At 34.7% G+C, this 24,735-nt stretch overlaps 2 protein-coding genes across 2 annotated transcripts in view; one reads left to right on the top strand and one right to left on the bottom strand.

The window, feature by feature from the left end:
• Positions 1-10,883, bottom strand: part of LOC21409824 (valine--tRNA ligase, chloroplastic/mitochondrial 2) — a 38,265-nt gene extending 27,382 nt beyond the window's left edge. The window contains exons 1-5 of the mRNA XM_024173801.1: positions 10,676-10,883; positions 10,440-10,533; positions 6,233-6,359; positions 5,482-5,575; positions 4,975-5,059 (exon numbers count right to left, since the gene is read on the bottom strand). Of these exons, the coding sequence (XP_024029569.1) occupies positions 4,975-5,059; positions 5,482-5,575; positions 6,233-6,359; positions 10,440-10,533; positions 10,676-10,799 (524 nt within the window). The 5' untranslated portion in view covers positions 10,800-10,883. The remainder of the gene's footprint in view (positions 1-4,974; positions 5,060-5,481; positions 5,576-6,232; positions 6,360-10,439; positions 10,534-10,675) is intronic.
• Positions 10,884-21,607: 10,724 nt separating this feature from the next.
• Positions 21,608-24,735, top strand: part of LOC21409821 — a 6,215-nt gene continuing 3,087 nt past the window's right edge. Inside the window, exons 1-4 of the mRNA XM_024173816.1 lie at positions 21,608-22,199; positions 22,331-22,468; positions 22,884-23,072; positions 23,925-24,062. Coding sequence (XP_024029584.1) covers positions 21,747-22,199; positions 22,331-22,468; positions 22,884-23,072; positions 23,925-24,062 — 918 coding nt within the window. The 5' untranslated portion in view covers positions 21,608-21,746. The remainder of the gene's footprint in view (positions 22,200-22,330; positions 22,469-22,883; positions 23,073-23,924; positions 24,063-24,735) is intronic.

The following is a 24,735-nucleotide window of genomic DNA, read 5'->3' as shown; positions in this document are numbered from 1 at the left end:
TTGCGATGCTGCAACTGCTCTTCAACCGTATTGACTGCTATTGCTCCATCTATGAAACGGTAAAGGGCAGGGGGGTCACGCCCATACACCACCTGAAAGGGGGAGCGTTTAATAGACGCATTATACATCGTGTTGAACCAGTATTCTGCTCATGGTAGAAAGGAGAGCCACTGCCGCGGCTTGTCACAAGCAAAACAGCGGAGATATGTTTCCAAGCACCGGTTGGTCACCTTAGTCTGTCCATCGGTCTGAGGGTGATAAGCGGTGCTGGGATGCAATTTAGTCCCCTGCAATTTAAACAGTTCCCGCCAGAAGAGGCTCATGAAAACAGAGTCTCTATCGCTTACAATGGAGCGTGGGAAACCATGTCGACGCACAATGTCCCGGATGAACAGGGCAGCGACCTGTGTGGCTGAATATGGATGTGCCAGTCGACAAAAATGTGCATACTTGGAAAGTCTATCGACTACCACAAAAATGGTGTCCATACCTTTGGATTTGGGAAGACCGCCGATGAAATCCATAGATATGTCATCCCAAATCTGGTGCGGGATGGGCAGCGGCTGTAATAAAATAGCGGGCGATAAAGCTTCCGTCTTGGCGTGCTGGCAGGTGGAGCAATGGGCAACATAGTCCTTGATACGTTTCTTCATCCCCTTCCAAAAGAATACTGCTGAAATCCGCTTATAAGTGCGTAAAAACCCGGAGTGGCCGCTCATAACGGAGTCGTGAAAGCCGTGTAGGATACGGGAGACCTAAGTAGAGGTAGGCGGTATTACAACCCGGCCTCGAAAAAACAGGAGGCCCTGGCGGACGTCGTAACCGTCTTTGAGTGGTTGATTTTGGCGGGCCCTCATGATGCTATCCCTGCACTCAGAATCGGCGTGTTGTTCCTTGATGAGGTCCGCGGAATCGAACTGGCTTTGGACAGAAAAAACCGAGAAGGTGGCTTAATTTTCGGGCCCTCACCGTGATAACGCATCGGCCACTTTGTTGGAGGCGCCCTGCTTATACTGCACTTCAAAGTCATACCCTAATAATTTGACTATTAGCCGGAGGTGCCCTGGTGGCAGGACTCGCTGCTCCAGCAAATGGCGCAAACTCTGCTGGTCTGACCGAACCACGAAGTGCCTGCCCAATAGATAGTGGTGCCATTTCTGCACTGCGAGCACTATGGCGAGGAGCTCGCGTTCATACACCGAAGCCAACCGTGAGCTAGCCGACATTACCTTGCTGAAATAAGCAATTGGCCTCCCCTCCTGCATGAGCACAACCCCAACTCCTCCTCCCGACGCGTCTGTCTCGAGGACAAACGGCTTGGTGAAATCCGGCATGGCAAGCACTGGTAATTCTGTCAATGCTTTCTTCAGTTGGCGGAAAGCCACTTCGGCAAGGTCCGACCACTGAAACGTCCCCTTTTTAAGTAGCTCTGTAAGTGGCCGAGCTATGGAGCCGTACCCCTGCACGAATCTCCTGTAGTATCCAGTGATGCCTAGGAACCCACAAAGTTTGCGGATGTTCTGCGGGGACGGCCATAAGAGCATTGCCTCGACTTTGGTGGGGTCAGCGGAAACCCCCCCTGCAAAAATCACGTGGCCCAGATATTCAATCTGTTCCCTACCAAAAGTACATTTCCTGTAATTGGCTACGAGTTTCTTCTGTTGCAAGACAGCCAGCACTTGTCGCAAATGCTCGTAATGGGCCTCCCATGTAAGGCTGTACACAAGAATGTCATCAAAAAAAACCAAAACGAATTTACAAAGGTAAGGGCGAAATACCGCATTCATCAAGGACTGGAACGTGGCAGGGGCGTTGGTCAAGCCGAAAGGCATGACAAGGAATTCGTAGTGCCCCTCGTGAGTTCGGAATGCGGTTTTCTCGACATCACTCTCCCGAACTCTGATTTGGTGGTAACCCGCAGTCAGGTCTAGCTTGGAAAACACTGTGACTCCATGCAGCTCGTCCAATAGTTCGTCGATGACGGGAATCAGAAATTTGTCGGGTACCGTCAACTGATTCAACGCCCGGTAGTCAACGCAGAATCGCCAACTTCCGTCCTTCTTCTTAACGAGCAGAACGGGACTGGAATACGGGCTGCAGCTCGGCCTGATAATGCCCGACATCAACATGTCCGAGACCTGCCTTTCTATTTCAGTTTTCTATATGTGAGGGTACCTATATGGCCGGATGTTTGGGGGAGAAGCATACCTTGCAAGATGATCCTGTGCTCCCTGGTCCGTTGTGGGGGCAGTCCTTTAGGTGTGTCAAAAACCCCACTGAATTCGTGGATGAGGTTCTCGCATTCCGCGGTCAACGACGGTGTTGCCGGTTCTGGTGTTCCAGCCTCCACTGAGCAGAGTTCCAGCAGTACTCCCAGTTCTCCAGGGCTCCACGAGCGAGTCAAGGAATGGAAGCTCACCGGGGAGCAGCTTAAGGACGAGTCCCCAGTCCAACTGACCCACTTTCCATCCCTCTGAAACTTCATCGTGAACTTTGCCCAGTCTGCCCGTACCTCACCCAGCGTTTTGAGCCATGTCACCCCCAACACCAAGTCCGCGCTTCCTAATTCAAACAGGAAAAAATCCTCGTCGACCCACTGGCCTTGGACGAGTACTCGCACCCCTCGGCAGATCCCATTCTGCTGGAAACTCATCCCATTCCCAACCTGGATTTTGTGCCGGATTGTTAAATCGGTGGGAATAGCAAGTTCCTGGACTAGATGGGCCGAGATGAAACTGTGAGATGCCCCGCTGTCCACCAACACGATGACCTCCCGCTCGCCGATTGCACCCTGTAGTTTCATAGTTTTTGCCGTCGCGAACCCCCTGATCGAGTTTAAGGACAGGGCTGCCGTTTCCTCTACGGCCTCATCCTCCTCTTCCATCGTCGTCTCCCCTTCCTCTCGGCAACCCTCCTCCCGTCCCGGCTCTTCTTCCGCGGCGAGTAGCACCTGTAACTGTTGGAGCTTGCAGCGATGCCCAGGGCTAAACTTTTCATCGCACCTGAAACACAAGCCGCGTGCACGCTTCTGCTGACCCTCCTCGAACGATAGCCGCTGGAAAGCTGGGCCACCACCGGTCGTCGGATTTGCCGTCCCCGTCGGAGGATCTCAGCCTCTCGGCGCTAGGTTGGTCTCGCATGACGTTTGGGATTGAAGTGAGCTCTCAGTGGAATCAGAATAATTATGGTAAGTGTTATAACCCGGCTTCCCTCCAAAATCCAACCGGGTCCCCCGAACCGCCCGGGCCCTCCGGATCCTGTCCACCGCTTCCAGCCTGTCCTCCACCTGTTGGGCCAAGTCCATAACATCTAGCAAATGGCTGGGTCGGTGCATCTTCACTTCCGCCCTAATATCATCCCTTAACCCATTCAAGAAGGCACTCCGGAACACCTTTTTTGGAATTCCCTGCACGGTCGCCGCCAACGTCTCAAATTGCTCCCGGTACTCTGTCACACGTCCTCCTTGCCGGAGCGCCATAAGTCTCTCCGTCGGGTCTCTTTCGCGCGTCCCGCTAAACCGGTGGAGGATGGCCTCCCGCAAGTCCCGCCAATCCACGAACGGCTCCTGAGCGTCGAGCCACTGGTACCACCCCAGGGCCTTTCCCTCCATGCAAACCGACGCTGCCAGCACCCTGTCGTCCTCATCGACGTCGTTGATGGTGAAGTAGCGTTCGGCCCTGAACAACCACCCATGAGGGTCTTCACCGTGAAACAGCGGTAATTCTAACTTCTTTCCCCTGTGTTCTCTCCGTGCTCGTGGTCTTGGTGGTGATCGATAACGAGGGGGTCCACCCCCCCCCCCCCCCCCCCCCTGGCCGGTTCCCTCCATGGAGGGCTGACCCTACCCCGGACTGGTCAGTCCGGTCCCCTCCCTGGGGGGGAGTGTCCGTCCCGGGCTCTCCTCAGGGGGGAGGGATCTTCCTCAGGCCAGTGCGGTGGTGGCGGTGGAGCACGTGCCTACCTCATCAAGAACTCCCCCAGCCTCGTGATCGTTCCCTGGATTCCTTCGATCTTGGCTCCCATCGAGGCCATATTTCCCTGCATCTCCCCCATTTGCGTTCCCAGTGATTCAACCTCCCCTTGCAAATTGGGCATCATCTCCATGCTGTCTCCGATCTCCTACAGGGTGTCCTGAAAACTGTTCAACCTCCTCTCCACGGAGGCTACTCGGTCCGCCTGGTTCGCCATGGATCGTAGGGCTCTGATACCAAATTGTTAGGAACCTAGTGATATCGTAGAAATTGTAACGACAAAATGAAGAACTCAACCAGAAAAGTGGTCTGGTTTCTTGTATTGATTCAAGGTAAAAACCAAATTGCAGGAAGCAAATTACAAGCTGAGAAATAAGATGGAGGAGAGTTCGAGGACTCCTCCCAACCTCCACAGACTAAGTTCTCACACAAATTCTCGATACTTTTCCCTCTCAATCCCTCTCCTATTTATTCTACTCTCCTCCCCTAACAGACTCTCGGGAACCTCACCCACCCAAAACCTTCTCGTAACAAACTTCCCTCCAGCTAATCCAAGTCCAATCCCAGTACTACCCTTGCTCCTTCCCTCCTGGGCCTGGCCATCCTTCTTTCTTCTCCTGGCATAAACAAACCTAAGGGGTGGGATGCCTAACAAAATTACAATTTTTTTTTAACAATAAACAATAACAGTAACAGTATCAATTTACCACACAAAAATTACCATCCCGCAAGATCTATTTGATAACCCCCAAAAACTGCTCAACAATAGTTTTTTTTATATAAATATTCAGAAACTATTTGCGATTATTTTGCTTGCAGGGGAACGCTAACAAAGGTTACACAAACTTCCAAAGAGACGTTCAATCAGATATATTTCTAGTAAGGTACACACCATTTGTGCAACATGAAGAAGAAGAAGGAAACCTTTCAAGTAAAGGAGACAAGCAATGCATAAAGGAGAACCAAGATAGCCATAAGGAAAAAGAAAGATATGAATAATTACTTTTCTTTCCACTCCCAGACTCTTTTTGTGAACTCATCTCTACTCAATTCAACCCTTTTTATCCCTTCGGATATATATATATATTAAAATTAAAATAATAAAAACAATAATACTAACAATGTAACAACAATCACCATAATAATGATACTGATGATAACAACAACACTAATAACAAGAAGAATATTAATAACAATAAAAGTAAAAGGCATCATATTATAAGTTATGAAATACAAATGTATATAACGTGTTCAAAATATTAAAATCAAATTGATCAAACGTACATCGACATCACAAAACTATCATGAGAAAAGTATCAACTTATTTCTACTCATGCCATTAAAATTAAAATAAATGCAGAAGCTTTTACATATTTTATAAAATAAGATACAAATCCCTTTTTATTAAAACGAACAAACAAGTCTTGACTTGATGAAGTGTTTTGCCGAAAATAACATAAGAATTTTTTTTTAAAAGCCAAATCATCTAGTGTCAACAAAGATATAAAATCAGTAGGCACCTGAGTTGCAATACCAGCATGGTCTGTCCCTGGAATCCATAGTGTGGGTCTTCCCTTCATACGATGATATCTAACCATAATATCCTGGAAAATGAATAATAACAAACATGAGGAGTGTATATCGCATATAATATATGAATCAACTCTTTGTTTTCAGATGATTTTTATGAACTAACGACAGACCATAACTAACTCGACATTTCACTATGGGTCAGGATATCTGACAAATATACTGACAAAAAGTCAAAAAGCACAAAAAGGAAACAAGGATGAAAATCCACAACCACGTAAAGAGAAAGAAATTGACATGAAAATTACAAACAGCCTTCCTAGATTAGAAAAAACAAAAAGATGATTTACAACCATTACTAATTTTGCCAAGAAAATACTATGATAATAACAAAAGACCAATACCTTTATTCGCTTAAACTTTTTGCCTACACTATAGAAAGAATATATATAATGTTTTCTCCTCCGCAAAAATGCACGTATTTACAATCTATTGCCCCAACATGAGCACTAATAGGCAGGTTTCTTTATCCGACCAGTGACCGGCAGTAGTTGTACAATGTATTCGTGCCGAATTACTTTCTTCTCCCATTGAAACAAAAGAAGTCAACTAGATCCACAACATCTTTGCAGGTAACATAAATTAACCATCATTTCCAGCAAGTAACCCTTAGTTACACAAGATCTTATGTATTAGAACAATAACTAAATAATGAAGATTATTTTCCCAACCTCAAGTGTCACAAACATTGCGTGGCCCATATGCAGTGAACCGGTAACGTTTGGGGGTGGCATTGAAATAACAAATGTTTCGCTTCCACGATCAAAGTTTGGTCGAAAATAACCTTGAGACTCCCACCTGATACGAACAATGTGAAAGAATTTGACACCATGAAATAACAAAATGTGCAGATGTGACAAAAGTACACTGAGAACACATGCATGATGTGATTTGATGACCAGCATCCGTGTTTTTGTTTGTCGTAATTACAAAATGGATAGAGAAACAATATCCCTACTACATCTATTGAAGTCTAATATTGCCACCATATTTATATCAAGCAATAAACATACTATATAGACAAAAATTCTCAGATTTAGAAGTGAAAGATCTAATAATCAGCAATTGACAGGTTCATCTTAACGATTTTTACAGCAGTCTTAGATTTACATTATGCACGTAGATTTTTTTTCTTTTTTTTTTAGGAACCTAAGATGTTCAAATTTTTAGCTTTACTCTATCTTTTGGTAGTACCATATGCTATAGATAGACTATTTTATATCCTCCAGCCCCATAGAAACTGTTTCTGGTATCGAATCCGCTATTTAGAGCTTATTTTGTATGTAGTTTAGGTTGGTGTATTAATGTAGTATTAGGTTGTATCTTTGTGGCAATCGGTATGAAAATAAAAATGCTATAAAAAATGATAATGCGATGAATCATGGATCCATTCATACTTTAATTTTTCAAGGGCTCAAGGCATAAAGTCGAAGTTTGCATCCAGTATACTGTTTCTGGTACTGAACCCTCTATCTAGTATTTATCTTGTATGTACTTTAACTTTTATTCAAGACTTCAACATTCTGACCGAGAACGAAGTTTGACTTTAGTAACTTTCTGAACTGTTTTCTTGGTATTCATTGTACATCAGGCTTAGGAATAGGATCATCATCATCTGTCAAACCAGCTCATGAATGAAAAAAACAATATCAACCTTCTTATTAGTAACATAGAAGGCGTTAACATCATACTCAACCACATGAGAGCCCCAAATATATCTACCAATAAATTAACTGCATTAATAATATGATCTACCACTAAATTAACTCTATTTATATCCTTTACCTCTAAATTAGCTCTATCAACATTATTTTAGTTTTTCTTAATAGACCATTATCTGAAAAAAGTATACATGTATTAGAAGCCAAATGCTCCACTACTGAACTGAAATTGCAGATACCCTAAATTTCTGGATCATTAAACTCATACTTTACTCTCAGATGTTTGACCAAAGATTTTTTTTTTTTTTAGTTATCGCATTGGGTGCCATGCATGCATGCATGAAAGATTGACCTTATAATTGAGTGCTTTGATGATAAAGAAGAATATCACATAAGTCTCGTACACATCTCATTCATTAGTTTTACTTAAAAAAATGTTTGGTTAAGCGATACTCCTAATTGAACCATATCACACATCAATTTATAATTCGAAAAAGTTTGGTTTGTAAATATATAAGTCCTATACACACACACACACACACATTGATCATGACGGAGTATAATATATAGTTCAAATTCGAAGAATACAGATTTGAAGTGTCCCACTCTCATAAAGAAATCATATAATATAATTAATTCTCTCAATTAAGTTTTACTAGGGTGGTGACCACCAAAGTCATCATTTCAGATCTAGATGTTGTATTTAATTATGGCATTAAGTTAGGCAGAAAGTTAATTGCTTCTTTACTATTTTACAACTTTTTTTGAACAATTTTTAAACTTACCGAGCTACCAGGGAACAAATAGGGAGAAAAGGTGGAAGTTTGCCATGCTATAAAAGGTATCAAATCAAATGAAAAAAAAAAAAGTATTTAATCACCATCATCAAGTTCGCACAGAAACTTCATAGAAATTTGTGGTGAAGGCTAGCTAGCTACTAGGAACTACGCATTCAATATCTCTCAACCAAGTCAAAAAGTTCAGTCATGTGGTTGATTATGAATGATATATATATATATAGACACACACACATATAAATATATGTATATATTATAATATAGTACTTGGACGGAAACTAATCATCAATTAAGTAGAGGACTAAATGATGATCACTCTACATTAAAAATCTGGAATATAAATACATACACCCACATATATAGGGAGATTAAATTTAATTAATAGACTTGATGCTAGCTGCCCTCTGATCTCTTTAAAATAAAAAGAGAAAAAGAAAAAGAAAAAAGGAGAGGAGATTATGAGCCCTCATAAATTGTTAAACCGAGCTTCTATTTGATCAATTTATAGGCATACTCCCTTATAAATTTCTAATACATTACTTTAATTTAAAAAAAAAAATAGATGGAGAAACAATGGCTAGCAAAATAAGAAAAATGAAAAGAGACCGTATGGGAAAAGCCAACGTCATAACTTACTCAGCCCACTTCAAACATGAAGACCATAGTCATTTTTCTTTCTAGTACTGGGAATCAAAGCTTTGTGCAAATTTGTCAATTTATCCAAAGAAATATCATGAAACCACTAGTTCTATTTCTTTTTGAACCCTTGCAAAGTTACCAAGTTTCAGACGACAATACTAAGCAAAACAAAACTTCCAAAGATTAAGGGTGCGTTTAGTAGTGCTTCTTGGAGCCCAAAATCACTTCTCTAACGATTAGAAGCTGATAATGGTATTTGGTTTAAACCATAAAAAGTGATTTTTAAAGAATTTTTGAAAAATCTACTGCCAAAAATAGAAGCAGCCCAAAGGCAATTTTAGCTTTTAGATTGTGTGGGAATCAGAATAATACAATTAATGATTATCAACAAAGTTATATTAAATAATTACTTATTTATTATTAATTATATTATATATTAATTAATAATTAATAAATAGATATACTTAATAACGAATAAATAGATAATAATTACTTAATTATTAATTAAATATTGATTTATTACAATTAAGTTTTTAATTTTGTTAATAAAATAATAAATAATATAGTAATTATTTATTTAGTTAATGATTAATTGTCAAAAATTAATTATATAACATATTAACAATAAAACAAGTAATAACAGGTTATTAAATAAATAATTAATAATTAATATATCAATCATATATTATGTTAATTATAATCTATTAATTAGTAAATAGTTGGTAAATAAAAAAAATAGTAATTACTCAATTAATAATTAATATTAAATTATAATTATCAATATGTAATATACTTTCAATAATAATTAATAACTCATAATTAGTAATTAACCATTATAAAATGAATAATTACCAAAAGTTAAACATGTAATATATCAAATAATAAATTATTAAATAAACATTAGTACTTAACTAACTAATTACTTAATTATATAACTAAAAGTTAATAATTTAAGTAGTAAAAGGAATATTAATAAATTATGTATATACTAATTATTTTTCTTAATACACTAATTAATTACTTATAATCTAATAAATATGAGTACATTACTAACATAATAATTATTATAATTAATTACTAATTACTATTTTTAATTATTTAGTATATTAATTTATTATATATATAGTTTAATTGCTAATTTACTCATTAATAATAATTTATTCATTATTATTATATTATTAATATATTAATTTTTATTTGCTAAATAATTATCAATTATTAATTACTTTATACATTAATTTAATTTATTTAATTTTATTAATTACGGTCATATAAATTATCTACAGTAATTAAATCTCATAATTTATCAAACGCTATTACATTGCTTTCAGAACTAGCAACACTTGTATAATTATAATTTACCAAACACTCAACTACTTTTTGTAACAGCTAATTTTTTCTTCACTACCGCTAAAAGCAATTTTTTTTAAATCTACACCAGTACCAAACGGGCCCTAAAACACCTTCAGACGAACTCGTAAAAAATCCAACAAGAAAGGGAGTAGCCATCATTTATATACAAAACTTCTACGAAAAAGAGTTAATCAATCCTCATATCAACTCTCACATTGAATAGCCTAGCATAAATTCTCCTTAGTTCTCTGTTTTAATATGAAACAAAAAGAAGCGGAATTGGAAATCAACAAAATCGTTTAACTGAGTCGTCCATTTACCTAAATTAACAAAATGGTGGACAAAACTTTGCCACACAACACAAATTATGAAGAATATTATTAGAATTCGAAGGGCTAATAGTAACAGAAAGGAAGGGAGAAAAGTACCAATTGTAAATCCGTTCCTCTTGAGTAAAATCGAAGGATTTCGCAATCTCGGGAGAAGTAAAAACGCCATTGGCAGCGGCAGAAGAAGCGGCAACTGAAATGAAGCAAGAAATGGAGGTGAGTGCGTGAATTTGAAGAAGTTTTCTATTGGGAATTTCGTTCCTCGAAAATCAGAAAAAAAAAATCAATTTTGATGTTTGGGTGGTAAAAAGAAAATGAAAAGGGAAATGAAATACCATTGAAGAAGAGGCGAGAGGTAAGACGACGTCGCGTCTTGGAGAAGAAGAGAGGGTTGAGTCTGAATCTGTAAGAAGACAAAAGGGATGATGGAGCAGACATGGCCGTCGACGGGATAACCATCGTCGACTGGAGCAGACAAAGTTCAATTTTGGTGTTTCTCTCTTTTTGTTTTGCTTCGTTTCGGATAAAACCCCTGGGCTTAGCCAAGAAAGAAGAAGAAAAGAAGAAGGGGGTTTTGTTTTAGTGCAGATGTTTTTCAATCTGTCGGCGCCAAACGAGACACGTTCCACAAACAAAAAGACTAAATTAGCCTTGGTTTGAAATTCGAAAACACAAATTACCCAAAAGAAAAAACCATGCTCTTACCATTTGTAACCAACAAAGGCCTAGAGTTGTCAAACGTGTCGTGCCGGGCCGGCACGGCACGTCCAACCCTAGGCCCGTGACGGACCTGGGTCTTGCCAGGGCCGGACCTGAAGAGAAATTCTCAGATCTGGAATTGGCCGACCAGGGTCGGGCCTGGGCCCAGGCCCTTCACGGGCCGACCCTAGCCTTTGTAATTTTTTTTACAAAATTTAATTAAAAATATATATATATCATATATTCTCAAAAGATGTGATTTTATTAAATTATGATAATACGAATAATTACACATAAATGATTGTCTGACTGCCTCGTTAAAAGCCTTGCCAAGTAAAACTCGTGGGGAGATCGGGACAAAACCTTAGCGAAGGAAAAAAGAGTGTAGTATTCTAGGATAAGTAAATTACAAAACCTAAGTGCTTTAGAAGATTCTGTTATTTCTAAGTTAGAAAAATATTCTTACATTGAATCATCTGTATATTGTTGTTTTCGTCTTCTGGCATCTTCCCAGTCTTTAACGCACATTAGCCCCTCTAAGATATCTGGATGCATTCTGTTTCTCTTCTCGTCAAGAATTTGGTTGCTTGCACTAAATACTTGTTTTGATGCTACAGTTGACACTGGAGTTGTCAGAATGTCACGAACTATTAGGACAGTGTTGGAAAACGATCGGTCTTGCTCTTCCGCCACTGTCAGATGTCCAGTTTGTCGTCATCGATTACAAAATTTACTTCAAAATATTTTACCAATTCGGTAGACGATTGTGTTGATGACGATCCTGCCATTTTCTCTTTCTTCTTCAAGAAACTCTACGACGAGCCTTTAGGCCCCGAACTGCTAGTTAACGTCGAAGTTCCCTATTCTTTTTTACCTGTGTTGTATTTTGCTTCATACAAACCAAATAACTTTTCTAACATTTTCCTAGCGTCAGTAATAGTTAGTAGTATATCAATACCTAAATTTACTGCTATAGCAGTCATCAAATATTCAGTCTCATCTACTCCGCACCTAGGATCTAAAATAGTTGCTAATACAGATAACATAGGACGACCTGACCAATAACTTTTAAATTTAGTTTCCATTAGCTTAACTATGTTTTCAAAAAGTTCCATATCCCTATAATAAGAAAATACTTCTGAAATATTAAATAGTCGATGAAAAGCTAAATGTGCAGTAGAATAATAAACTTTAGAAAGTAATTCAGTAGTATTGTAGAAAACTTCTAAAAATATTAAAAAAATACTCACCGATCTGCCAATCTGTATCGAAAATTAAAAGTTGATCGTTCTTACTGTTTACATATATTGTGATGAGCTGTTGATACAGGAGTGCAGCCTTCAACATTAAATAGGTGGAATTCCACCTATGTCTCACGTCAGTTGGGAACCTTTTTGGGCGCATCTAACTGTTCCTGCAATATTGTTTAAATTCTTAGAGCCGAGCTCCAAAACTAGATATGAAGGATAAAGATTCTCTAATATTTGTTAGATTAGCTGAAATATGTTCAATTCCTGTCTGAACTACTAAATTGATTATGTGACACGCACACCGTTGATGAAAAATTTCCCCCCAAATGCTGGTTTCAAACTACGTTTAAACATGTTAAGTGTAGCCGTGTTAGCTCGCGTGTTATCAAAATTAATAGTTAAAACTTTATCTTTTATCCCATAAAACTCAAAAATTTCCATTATTGTTCCAAAAATAGCATTTGCGTTATGAGGATATAGACATAAACGAAAACTTATTATTCCCTTTTATAAAACTCATTCATCATCAGCATAATGCGCCATGACGCATAAATATTCAGTTTTATTGAACCTCTCCCATAGATCAGAAGTACAAGATACAGTAGCATTAAAAGACCCAAAATTATCAACTAGAGATTGTCTCATTGCATAAAATACTTTCATGCAATCAGAACAAGTTGTGTTTCTACTTACCCGTTTAAATTACGGGCAGAAGGTCATCTGTATGAATTCTTCCAACGATGCATCATCTGCAAAAGAAAAAGGTAATTCGACACTAGCTAGAAATTTAGATCTCGTTTAGTTCGCTGATTCGAGTTTTTAATTCAAGTTGAGATGTGATTTTATGTGAGAGCTTTTTACTGTAGCAAAAAAGTTAGATGTAACTGTTTCTAAGAGCTTTTTACTGTAGGAAAACTCAAATTCTAAACTTGACTCGGTGAAATGAATAGGGCCTTAGCTAGTACCTCACGAGCACGTTGTGCATCGTATGTAAAATTTTGTAACCCTTGTGATGTGAGTGATAGTGTTTGTTGGCGGGAGTCCAGACTCCCACCTTAGTGCAACGATAGACATGCTTTCCAATGTCCATCCAAATGACCAGACCTCCACTATTTTTATTAGAAAAGTATTTTTTACAATACTTACATACCGCACGAATTTTTATTTCACTTGTTTTTAGATTTGGTCGGGGCTCCTCTGTGAAATGCTGTCATGCAGGAGAAGTTCGCGGTCTTTTTCCCCTGTTGCGTTCTCCAACTTCCTCGTTGTGCACTAAAGCATTATCAACCGGAATATTTTCCGGTTATGTGGGGATGGAGTTGGGAGGCATCATTTCATCCTCGAAAAATGGCTCATCACCAAGCTCAGGGAGAGCAGTGAAATCAGGAAAGTTTGATGCAGTCAGATTGATATTCAAATATTTCTTCTTAGAACGTATTGATTTGACCCCATAAGTGGGACCGCCACCCCATAGCATGTTGCCGCCAGAAGCAGAACCCCGTATTTCTTCTAGAGAATCTCCTAATTGTTCTCGAGCAACTAGAAAGAGATTCTTTAACCAGAAAGAATTCAGTTCAGAGGAAGATTCTTGCTACTCCCATGTGCTGCTACCTAAGAGAAGATAGCGACTATCAGCTTACTACTGGAGCGTAATAGTAGAATCGCTAGCCTGCTTCACCCCTCTCGCTAACTTACTACCTCCGGCAGAAAAAAAGGGCTACGTGCCAAATCCGGCACTGTTACGGCTGGGCGGGGCCGTCCATATTTGACAACTCTACAAAGACCCAATTCTCGCTAGATAATCGGCTCAAATTTGTTTCTCGCGGGACTTTTCACTCCAAAACCTAAAAAGGAAATTATCTGCACCCACCAAATTTATGAATACCCTATTAAATTATAATATTTAATATAATAATTTTATCCTTCATTAAAATTACAATAAAATCTTATTAGGGATACACCAACAGTTTTTTGTGTGGGTGAATACACCCACATTAAATATATGTTTTTAATGAAATTTCATCTCTTTCCTTAAACAAATCTTTTTTTTCTTTGCTAGTAAAACTGTAAAGAAATAGTATTGTTCAAATAAAAATACACCCAACGTTAAAGGTGTGTTTGGTTGGGTGGAAAGGAATGGAATAAAATTCTAGTTTGATATTTGGTTGGCTTTAAAAGAAATGAATAATCATTCAAAAGGAATAGCCATTCACCCATTTTGGGTGAATCATCATTCCTTCCTCATATGGGAGGAATGGCCATTCTAAATTATTTTTTTATTTTTTTCCATAATTACCCTTCAATATTATAATATAATTAAAATAATATAATATAGTTGTAATTTTTAATTATATTATAATTAAAATATTATTATTTCTTATGTAATATTATAATATGTTTTATAATATTGTAATTATATTAATTATATTAATTATTTTAATAATATTATTATATTTTATATCATAATTATAAAATATATTATATAATAATAGTATTTATATTATATTAAATATAATAATAATATATTATATTGTAATTATATATATTATATTATAGTATAATATAATATAGTTGTAATTTTTAATTATATTATAATTGAATTATTATTGTTTATTATATAATCTTATAATATATTTTATAATATTATAATTATATTAATAATTTTAATAATATTATTATATTATATATCATAATTATATAATATATTATATAATAATAATTTTATTATATTATATTACATTTTATATATTATATTGATAGATAAAATATTAGTATTATGTATAACATAAGGGTAAGTTTGTCAACATGAAAATATTAATGTTTTATTCCAGAGAATTCTTAAAATTACAACCAAACAAATAATTCAACTTTCTTTTTCATTTCATTCACATTACCATTCTTATTCACATTCTCATTATCATTCTCCCACTGTAACTAAATGCAACCTAAATTCTTAATTCTTATGAACCCTAAAATTATTTTCATAAAATTCTATCCCAAAAAATAGTTGAAACACCAATTGAGATCTAGAAAGAAAAAATGTCTCTCATAAATTTCCCACTTGATAAGTAAACATGCCATTAGGTTGTGTATGGAGGAGGTTGAGATCATCTATCGGCTTGCAGCTAGCGTTTTGCTTCTTTTTCTTTTTTTAAAGTTAGTTTTTCTTTAGTTTTATTTGTTTTACAAAGTTTTGCTTTAAATTAGAATAATTTGATCCTTAGAAATGGTATTTTTATAGAATAAATCAAAATAGAAAAAAGAGTGAGTTATGATAAGGTTAAATTTGGTATTGTTTACAAAATTTTTATAAAAGAATAGATTTTGTTAAGTATTTATTAAGAAAATATTAATTAGTGGGGGTATTTATAATTTTGATGGGTGCATTAGTGCATATATAACTACTCAACCTAAAACCTAGCCAAGAAATCAGGCCTTCTACCAGTAGGTTAATAATTAAGGGCATGTTTAGTTCGTTGTGAGAGCTTTTTAATATGGTAAAAAAATTAGATATAATTGTTTTTGAGAGCTTTTTACTATAGAAAAATTTGAATTCTAAATTCAAATCGGTGAAATAAACGATACCTAACTTGTGTATAAGATTTTAGAGACCATCTTGCTTAGTCCAACCTCTCTCAATCCTTGGAACAATTTCTAATAGCCAAGACAAAAAGTTATTTAATTCTGGAACATTATTTGATAACGATGTGTATTAAGTGTGTTGCAAAAAATATAATATGCAAGTATGCACTAGCATGGAAAATTAAGAAAAATAATACGTAAAAATATCATATACAAAACTCGAAAATCATAGTCGTGTGTGAATGGGCTAGACATGATGCAAGAAAATTATTGTATCATTACTACAAAATAAATTTATGTACTTATGCAATGCGTGAAGTACATATATATCAAATCATTAGTCAACAAACTATATAGTATATGAAAATTTCGTAGTTTAAAATAACTCTAAGGTGTAATATATATTTGTATTATAGATAGGAAGCGTAATGTCTATATTTGTATTATAGACATTAAGCTCATAAGAACAAGCCTATTACTTAATAATATTTTACAATCAAAAAAATAAAAAAGAATAATTTTTATTTTTTTAATTTATAAATTTTGTTTTTGTATTGTGCCTCCACTGAATTTAAATTCTAAATACGTCGATGAATAGAATACGTGTTATAAATTGGGAACAAATTTAGACCTATTATAGAAATTACGCTAAAAAATAGTGAAATAAAAAAATAAATAACAATGTACAGAGATTCTTTTATTATTATTATTATTATTATTATTATTGATTTTTGCTCAATCTTTCTCATCTCTCTCTCTATCCTACACCATTTTTTCTCTTCTCAATATTTCTTCGTCTTATTTCTCTTCACGCTCTCGTTTCTTGCTGCGTTATAACAAGAAGGAGCTTAGCCTATTCCATAGCTTTCATATGTGAGGATCTCTCATTAAAAAACTACGCAAGGCGTCCACTTATTCAACTCCAATGATACATATTTTATAAGTATTCTCGGTCTTTTTACCCTCCTAACTAACGGAGATAAGGTCAAAGAAAGTCATTTGTGATTTATAAATATTTAAAATATATTTAGAGTACCACCGGTGTTATTATTAAGCACCATTACTTATAAAATCGAGTCCGTTTGGTTCATGAATTAGAACTATGAGATTATAATTATTTTTTATTTACGTGTGTTTTTTGTGAGATTCGAATCAGATAACGAATTCTCCAACCAAACGGGCTTTAAGCCTATTTGTAGACTTCCCAGAGTTAACATTATATATGTTTAATAATGTTATTTTAATGTCTTATTTATTTAACCGATTTGATTTTAGAATTCGAGTTTTATAATAATAAAAAGCGCTAAGAAACAATCACATCTAACTTTTTTATTACAGTAAAAAACTTTCACATAAAATCACATCTCAACTTAAATTAAAAACTCAAATCAGAAAACTAAACGAAGCCTAAATATTTTCTTAGAGCGCCCGCTTAACGTTGAAAAGCCCTCACTGAAATTCTCTCGCTATCCCTTTCAAGTACCCCAAATTTTGCTACATGTCTTTTGTCTTTTGTTTTTGTGTATGAGAGATCTTGCAACGTGTTTTTTATTTCTTTTGTTTAATAAATCATGCAACATGTTTACGTTTAACTTGCAAAAAATTAACAGCACAAAACATGTGGCGCATAAAAGCGGCAGATAATAAAGTCCAAAATTTGTAACTACCAATGTAGAAGACAAAAACCTTTTTTCTCAAAACCCATATTTTCTCCTAATGTCATAAATATTTCACTTTTTTTTTTCACACGACCCTCTCATATTTAAGGATTTTTCAACAATGCTTGAAAATTTTCTTTTGTTTTCATTTGTATTCGTGGTTTGTAATAACGTGGGTCTTTATCCTGATTTACAGTGTGTCTATAGGGTGAAAAAAGAGAGATAAAATAAAATAGATGAAGATTTTTATAGAGAAAAATATAATTTTAGGTTGTTTAGTAAAGAGAAAATGAGGAACGAAGAAAAATAAAAATCTATAAGACCCACTAATTTTTAATTCTTCTAACTTTGAGAAGAAAAGATGAGGAAAAAAATTGAACAAAAAAATAAGATGTAAAATAACAATTTTAACATTCACCATTCATCATATTTTTATTTGTATTGAGATATTATTATAAAATGCTTTAAATTTAGCATTTTTTTTTCACTTTTCTTTTTCTTCTACCAAACAACATGAGAAAAAACTATTTTACTTTCTTTACCTGAATATTTTACTTCTCTTTCTTTCCTCTTTTCTATTCATCCTACCAAACTAGCATTAGTGATTTGTTTATCTTCTTTATAGTGTTTGGTCGTGTTTTTAATATATTAGATTTGTTTGTTGTGAGTATTTTGTGTGGCCTTAGAGTTCCGTGATTATCTGAAAAAACATTCTTTGTCTTTGGGTAAATGTGAAAACATTGTCTTTGGGTTATTTTTTGAAAGACGAAAGGTCATCTTAAAAAAAAAAAAAAAAAAAAAAAAAAAAAAAAACTATTCAAAGAAGAGAACGTTGCATTTGTTTACCCTATTTTTTTTTAAAAAAATATTACGTAAAAATGTTCCATTTGTTGGTTTGATACATGCCTTCAAATTAATGATAATAAAGATAAGGCAATCATGACGTGGTAACTACCAGTCTAGTGTCTCCCCAGTTAACAACAAGCATGCGCCGTGCCAATAAATTCATGAAGATTATTTGTAAAACGGTGAGTTTATTGACACTTTTTTGTTTTCTGTAAAACGGTGAGATTATTTGTAAAAATATATTCTTAAACTAGCCATATTTTACTTCTTACATCAGTTTTAAAATTTTTAAAAAATCCCTATAATTAAATTACAGAATTCTACTTTTTACACACAATACTTAAACCGCACACATTTTACTTGTTACATCCATCTTAAAATTAAAAACCAAAAACAAAAAATCTCTACAACTAATTGTATTATTTTTTTGTTTTTTGTTTTTAATTCCCACCGATTAAACTTGCCCTTTCTTTTTTCTAATTTTTTTTTTCATACATACGGAATTGAAGTGCCATTTTTTTTTTTTGTGAGAACAGATGGTTAATAAAAATATTGGTTTCCAACATTTTTTAGTCCTTCTAAGATCTTACCGTTTACAGGGTATCCACTTTTTCTTTTTTTTTTTTTTGGTCATGATGCCCTTATCAGAAATTGCTGACAATCATAATAGTATAGCAACGTTACATCTGTTGCTTAAAAAAAAAAAATCAATTCCTTAATTGCTTTTACTTTATCAGAAATTATTGACAACCATAATAATAGATTAATTGATTATATTTGAGCGGATGCAACCAGTGATGAATTATAATCTCTCAGTACACAACTAGTAATAAAATGAGAGGAAGAAACTTTTTCTCTAATTTTTTCTTACAAATCATGATTAATTTTTCAAAATTAATAATATAACCATAAAACATAAACTTTAAGAGAAAAATTTAATCAGGTACGTGTGGAGCTTTAACATTGGAATCCAATCCTATGTCTTTAAAAAAGTAGGATATAAAATTTTTTAGAAGGCGATATATTTATCTCTAATGACACGCTTTGTAATGAGTATTTTTTTTTTAAATTACTATAGCCCTTAACAGTAATTTTATTAATAGGAAATTTAATAATGTTAGCATGTGAAAAGCAAAAAAGAGAATATCAATAGATACATCATTTGTAAAATGGCTCCATTACCCAATTTACAAGTTAATATAAGCATTGGTATCAAATTAGAGAAAAACTCATTCAGGAATAGAGGTTAATATTATTAAGTCCAAAGACTTGGAATGATAAGCAAGCACTTGTTAGGCTCTTTGACAGTTATTGTGTTCAATTCATCTCACGGTTATTTGGTCTTTCAATATATATATATATATATATATATATATAGATTGTAGATATAAATATCTTTATCTTAATTCTAAAAAAGGGGTTCAGAGGCTTTCTTATGATAGAGTTAGTTTCTGATCATTGAATTTAATTAAAATTATATCAAATTAAAAAAGTATAAAGAGCAGGCCATTTTTAATACAATAATAATTTTAGAGTAATTTATTTTCTTCTTTCAAAATCTATTAGAGAAACTCTTTTATTTACATTTACAATGTATAAAAATCTTATTAGTTGTCAAGTGAGAGTAGTCTAATTGGTTGTAAGCTCCTCCACTCTAACCATAAATTGAGAGTTTGACTCACTTTGAACCCCACTTAAAAGTGGTGGCTTTTTTTTTTTTTTACTTGCTTTTGCCTTCCTTCTTTTTTTTTTCTTTTTTTTTTTCACTTTTAACGTTTTTGGCTTTTTTCACTTCTTATTAATTTAGAGCTTTTTTTTTTATTGAAATCCTATTTCTTTTATTTTGTTATTTGAATCATTAAATATATTCTTCTTCTAATTTGTTTCTTATTTTTGACATTCTCAACTACTATTTTACTCATAAGTATTGTCTCTCTGGTTTATTCATGTTTTTTTTTTTTTTTCTAAATGTGTTTCTATTAAAAAAATATTAGTGTAATCATCTCATTACTCATAATTATTGTTTCTCTAGTTTATTCATGTTGATTTTTTTTTCTAAATGTGTTTCTATTAAAAAAAATTAGTGTAATCATCTCAACTACTATTTTCTTATAATACTTCATAAGTAATTATTCTCAAATAAGTCCCTTTTTGAATTATCTTTCTTTCATTTTTACTCATTATTTTTAATCAATATCTTTTTAACTAATATAATTATTTAACAAAAAATGTTCATTAAGAGTAATGAGTAAAAGTTTTAATAATTCATTCTAAAATAAACGCACCCCTTCTCACTAGTACTAAAAAAGCATCAATTAGTGGGCACCTGCAATTCATTCAATTTAAATAGGATAAATTGGACTTTTTCTTTAATTTTTTTTAAAAGTGGTTCTATTCACACCATCTTTTTTACTCTCCACACTCCATCTAATTTACAAACTCTATATAAATTTTAAATAATTATTCTTTTTACACACTCATATTATTTCAAAATTACCCCTAATTATTTTTTTATAAAGTGATTAAGGATGGTTTTGGTTCACCCCCTATTTTCTCTCCACACTCAATCACCTCTTTATTCTCCGCACATCTTCTTATTGCACACTCCACATAGATTAATTTATTACTTCCGTTCGGTTCGTTAATTTGAGTTTTTAATTCGAGTTGAGATGTGATGTTGTGTGAGAACTTTTTACTGTAGTAAAAAAGCTAGATGTGACTGTTTTCTGAGAGCTTTTTACTGTAGCAAAACTCGAATCAGCCAAATAAATGAGACCATCTTTTAGTTATATCTTTTTATTTTTTTGGTTCAAACTTTAGGCGTAGCAAATAAATATGACACAAAATGGAAAACAAAAGGTAGAAAAAAATCTTCATACAACAAATAGTAAAGAAAATTAAACACAGCTCCATGTGATTTTTAGAATAGTTATTAAAAAGTGAAAATATGGATTTTTGAAATAAAAATAGTTTATAATTTGAGAATGCGGTGTGTGCAGAGAGAAAAAACTTCTATTCATTTTTTTTATAATAAAATTTAATTACATAATTAAATTACTGTCTTTTTTTATCACTTTATTTATGGCTAAATTTTTAATTGAGGGGTGTGAATTGTGAAGAGTAAAAAAGAAGGTGTGAATACACCACTCGAGGACAAATTGGACTCAGACTCGAAAACCAAAACCGAAATTTCCACGTTGTACTTAAAAGGAAGTATAATGTGAATGTCAAAAACAAAAAAAAACAAAAAAAACCAAAAAAAAAATCCCAACTCTTTTTTCTTTCTTCACTTCACGGCGATCTCTCTTTCTATTTATAACTCCAACTCCGACCAAAGCCGTACTTCTCTTCTTTTGTCGCAAAATCACGGAATGGACGACAATTCAGCTCTAATTGAAGCTCTTCTCAGAGAAGACGAGGAAAGGGCAGCAGCGAAGAAAACAAAAAACGACGACGTTTACGGATGGCAAACGGTGTCGTATCACAAGAAAAACAGGAAGCCCTCCCGCGACGCTGCCGCTGCTAATGCCGTTAATGGCAGCCATCCCAACGGTGATGATGTCTTCCGGTCGATCGGGCAGCAGTCGGATGACCGGCGCCGGAGGGTTGAGGACGCTCAGATTGCTGCCTCCGCGGACTCCGCCGGCGCAGGATCGAAGCGGCATTCCGACGACAGCGACGAGGAGGTTCCCGCCGCTCAGAATGGGGCCGAGGAGGCCAAGAAGACGAAGCCGAAGAAGCCGAAGAAGCCAAAGGTGTCCGTGGCGGAGGCGGCGTCCAAGATCGACGTGGATGATCTTGGAGCTTTTCTCGCTGATATTACCGTGAGTAATTTCGATAATTATTATTTTTTGTTTTTGCCGATACGGTTTGATTTTTGTTTCAATGGATCGTTGGCTGACTTTAGTAAATTGTTTCTTTTTCTTACAAAAATTTCGTTTCATTGAATTTTTAGGATTCTTATGAATCGAGACAAGATATTCAACTCATGCGTTTCGCGGATTATTTCGGTCGAGCCTTCGCCGGTGTTAGTGCGGCTCAATTTCCTTGGTTGAAGACGTTCAAGGAGTCCAATGTTACCAAACTGGTTGATGTGAGTTTTCGTTTTTATTGTTTTTATTTTATTATTTTTTTTGTGCGTAAAGGGATTCGCTTTTAGCACTGAAATTTGGTGTTTCAATTGGAGAACAACCTTTTGTCAAATGCATGATTCATAGTTGCTGGGTACTACATGTGACATGCGTGCATTGTTGTCGTTGGAATTTCAGCAGCACTTTTTTTTTTTTTTTTTTTTTTTGGAATTCTAATTAGATTTTGCTATGCTGACTATTCTCATAAAATGACTTTGAGATTGAATGCATCTAGTGATGAATATATTGTTCTGTTCTGCTCGAGTGATTTTAACTTAACAGCCTTCTTAAAATCATTACATTCACATAAAAAGGGAAAAAATGATTTTTTTTGAAGCTTTCCTAACATTACTGTTATTCTGTTGGTTGCAAAAGCAGATTCCTCTTTCTCATATATCTGAGAAAGTGTACAAGACATCGATTGATTGGATCGGCCAGCGATCTTCTGATGCCCTTCTGTACTTTATGAGATGGTCATTGGACAGCGTTCTTGATGACCTTGCAATTCATCAAGGAGTTGCCAAGGGATCCAAAAAGGTAGCCCAACAAGCGCCATCAAAGTCTCAGGTAAGTTTCAGTCATATGCTTCGTGTTTACTGTATGCTACTAAATTTGTGAGAACGTCTAATGTTTTTGGGGATTCTTTATGGTGGAACCCCAATAAGTGCTCCGCTGGTGGAGCACTGCTTTTTTAACCGTTAGATTACTTTTTCAACCGTCAGATTTACAACAAGAGCGATTCTGTGCGGTGCGATGTAAATTTTAGACCTTAAAAAACTAATCTAACGGTTAAAAAAGCAGTGTTCCACCAGTGGAGCACTTATTGGGGTTCCACCATAAAGAATCCCGTGTTTTTGTTTATGAAAGTGAGATGCAATTTTTAAGTGTATATTTGAAACTATCGATCAAAAACTGTATTCGTCGGTTCCCGAAACTTAATGGATTTGGACAAAAGTTTTATATTTGGAAGTAGGGGCGATGTCTGTAATGGCAAAACTGGTCGTATTTTCTTTTCCTGCTAATTTTGCAAAAACGAACTCATCCATGTACACGACCCTTTCGGAGCAACATAACAAGCATGCTGCGCCATTAGGAATAGTAAGTGTTCATGTTTTTATCCATGGGATGGAATTTGGAGCTAATTGATATTGAAGATGTAGATTTATATTAAACTTTTTAAAGGTTCAGATCTTGTATTTTGACTTTATAAAGCATTATGTCCCAGTCACACTTCAAATTCTCAAACTTAATGGCACTAGTAGGAATAGAAGTCCTCTATATTAGTACCCGGAATGAGGGGATAATTTTCCTTCAAGTCGTTGCATGTTGGTTACTTTTGAATGTCTGACTCTTCCTTTGAGATTTATGTCTCTTTAATTTGGGTAATATGACTATTTTGATATAACCATGTTGCTGCAGGTTGCCATGTTTGTGGTCTTAGCAATGTTGTTGCGCCGGAAGCCTGATGTATTAATCAGCTTCCTTCCCAAGATGAAGGAAAGTCCAAAATACCAAGGACAAGATAAGCTTCCACTGACTGTGTGGTTGATTTCTCAGGTAACTATCAACACTATTATCACTTTCAAATGTTTGGATGCACACGGGCTTTGGTTTTTCTCTCTGTTTTTTTTTTTGGAGATATTAATTATGAGCACGGGATTTAAGGTAGGACTAAAACTGAATACATGCATTGTAGGTTTAGTAACTCAAGTAATCAGAGTAATGGAATTTCTTTATATAGTGTGGAGATTGGGGCTTCTAAGAAGTTTAGGTACCTTGGGCTATAGTGCAGTACGAAGGAGATATAGGCTTAGTTTGATAGTGCTGTAGATTTTGAAAAAATTACTTTTAACTGTGCTAAAGGAAGAAGCAGCTGTTACAAAAAGCAACAGAGTGTTTGGTAAACTATAATTATAGTAGCTGTGCTAGTTTTAAAATCAGCGTAATAGCGTTTGGTAAATTATGAGGTTGAATTGTTGTGGATAGTTAAAAATTACGACTATATTATATTATAATATAATATATATTTATTATTATATTTAATATAATAAAAAATATTATTATGTAATATATTATATAATTATAATATAAAATATAATAATATTATTAAAATAGTAACTGAAATAATTAAAATAATGATTATATTATATTATATTATAATATAATGTATATTTATTATTATATGTAATATAATACAATAAAATTATTATTAAATAACATATTATATAAT

The sequence above is a fragment of the Morus notabilis genome, unplaced genomic scaffold (genome assembly GCF_000414095.1).
Source record: "Morus notabilis unplaced genomic scaffold, ASM41409v2 Scaffold518, whole genome shotgun sequence".
Lineage (NCBI taxonomy): Eukaryota > Viridiplantae > Streptophyta > Magnoliopsida > Rosales > Moraceae > Morus > Morus notabilis.
This window is presented reverse-complemented; position numbering and strand designations above follow the sequence as displayed.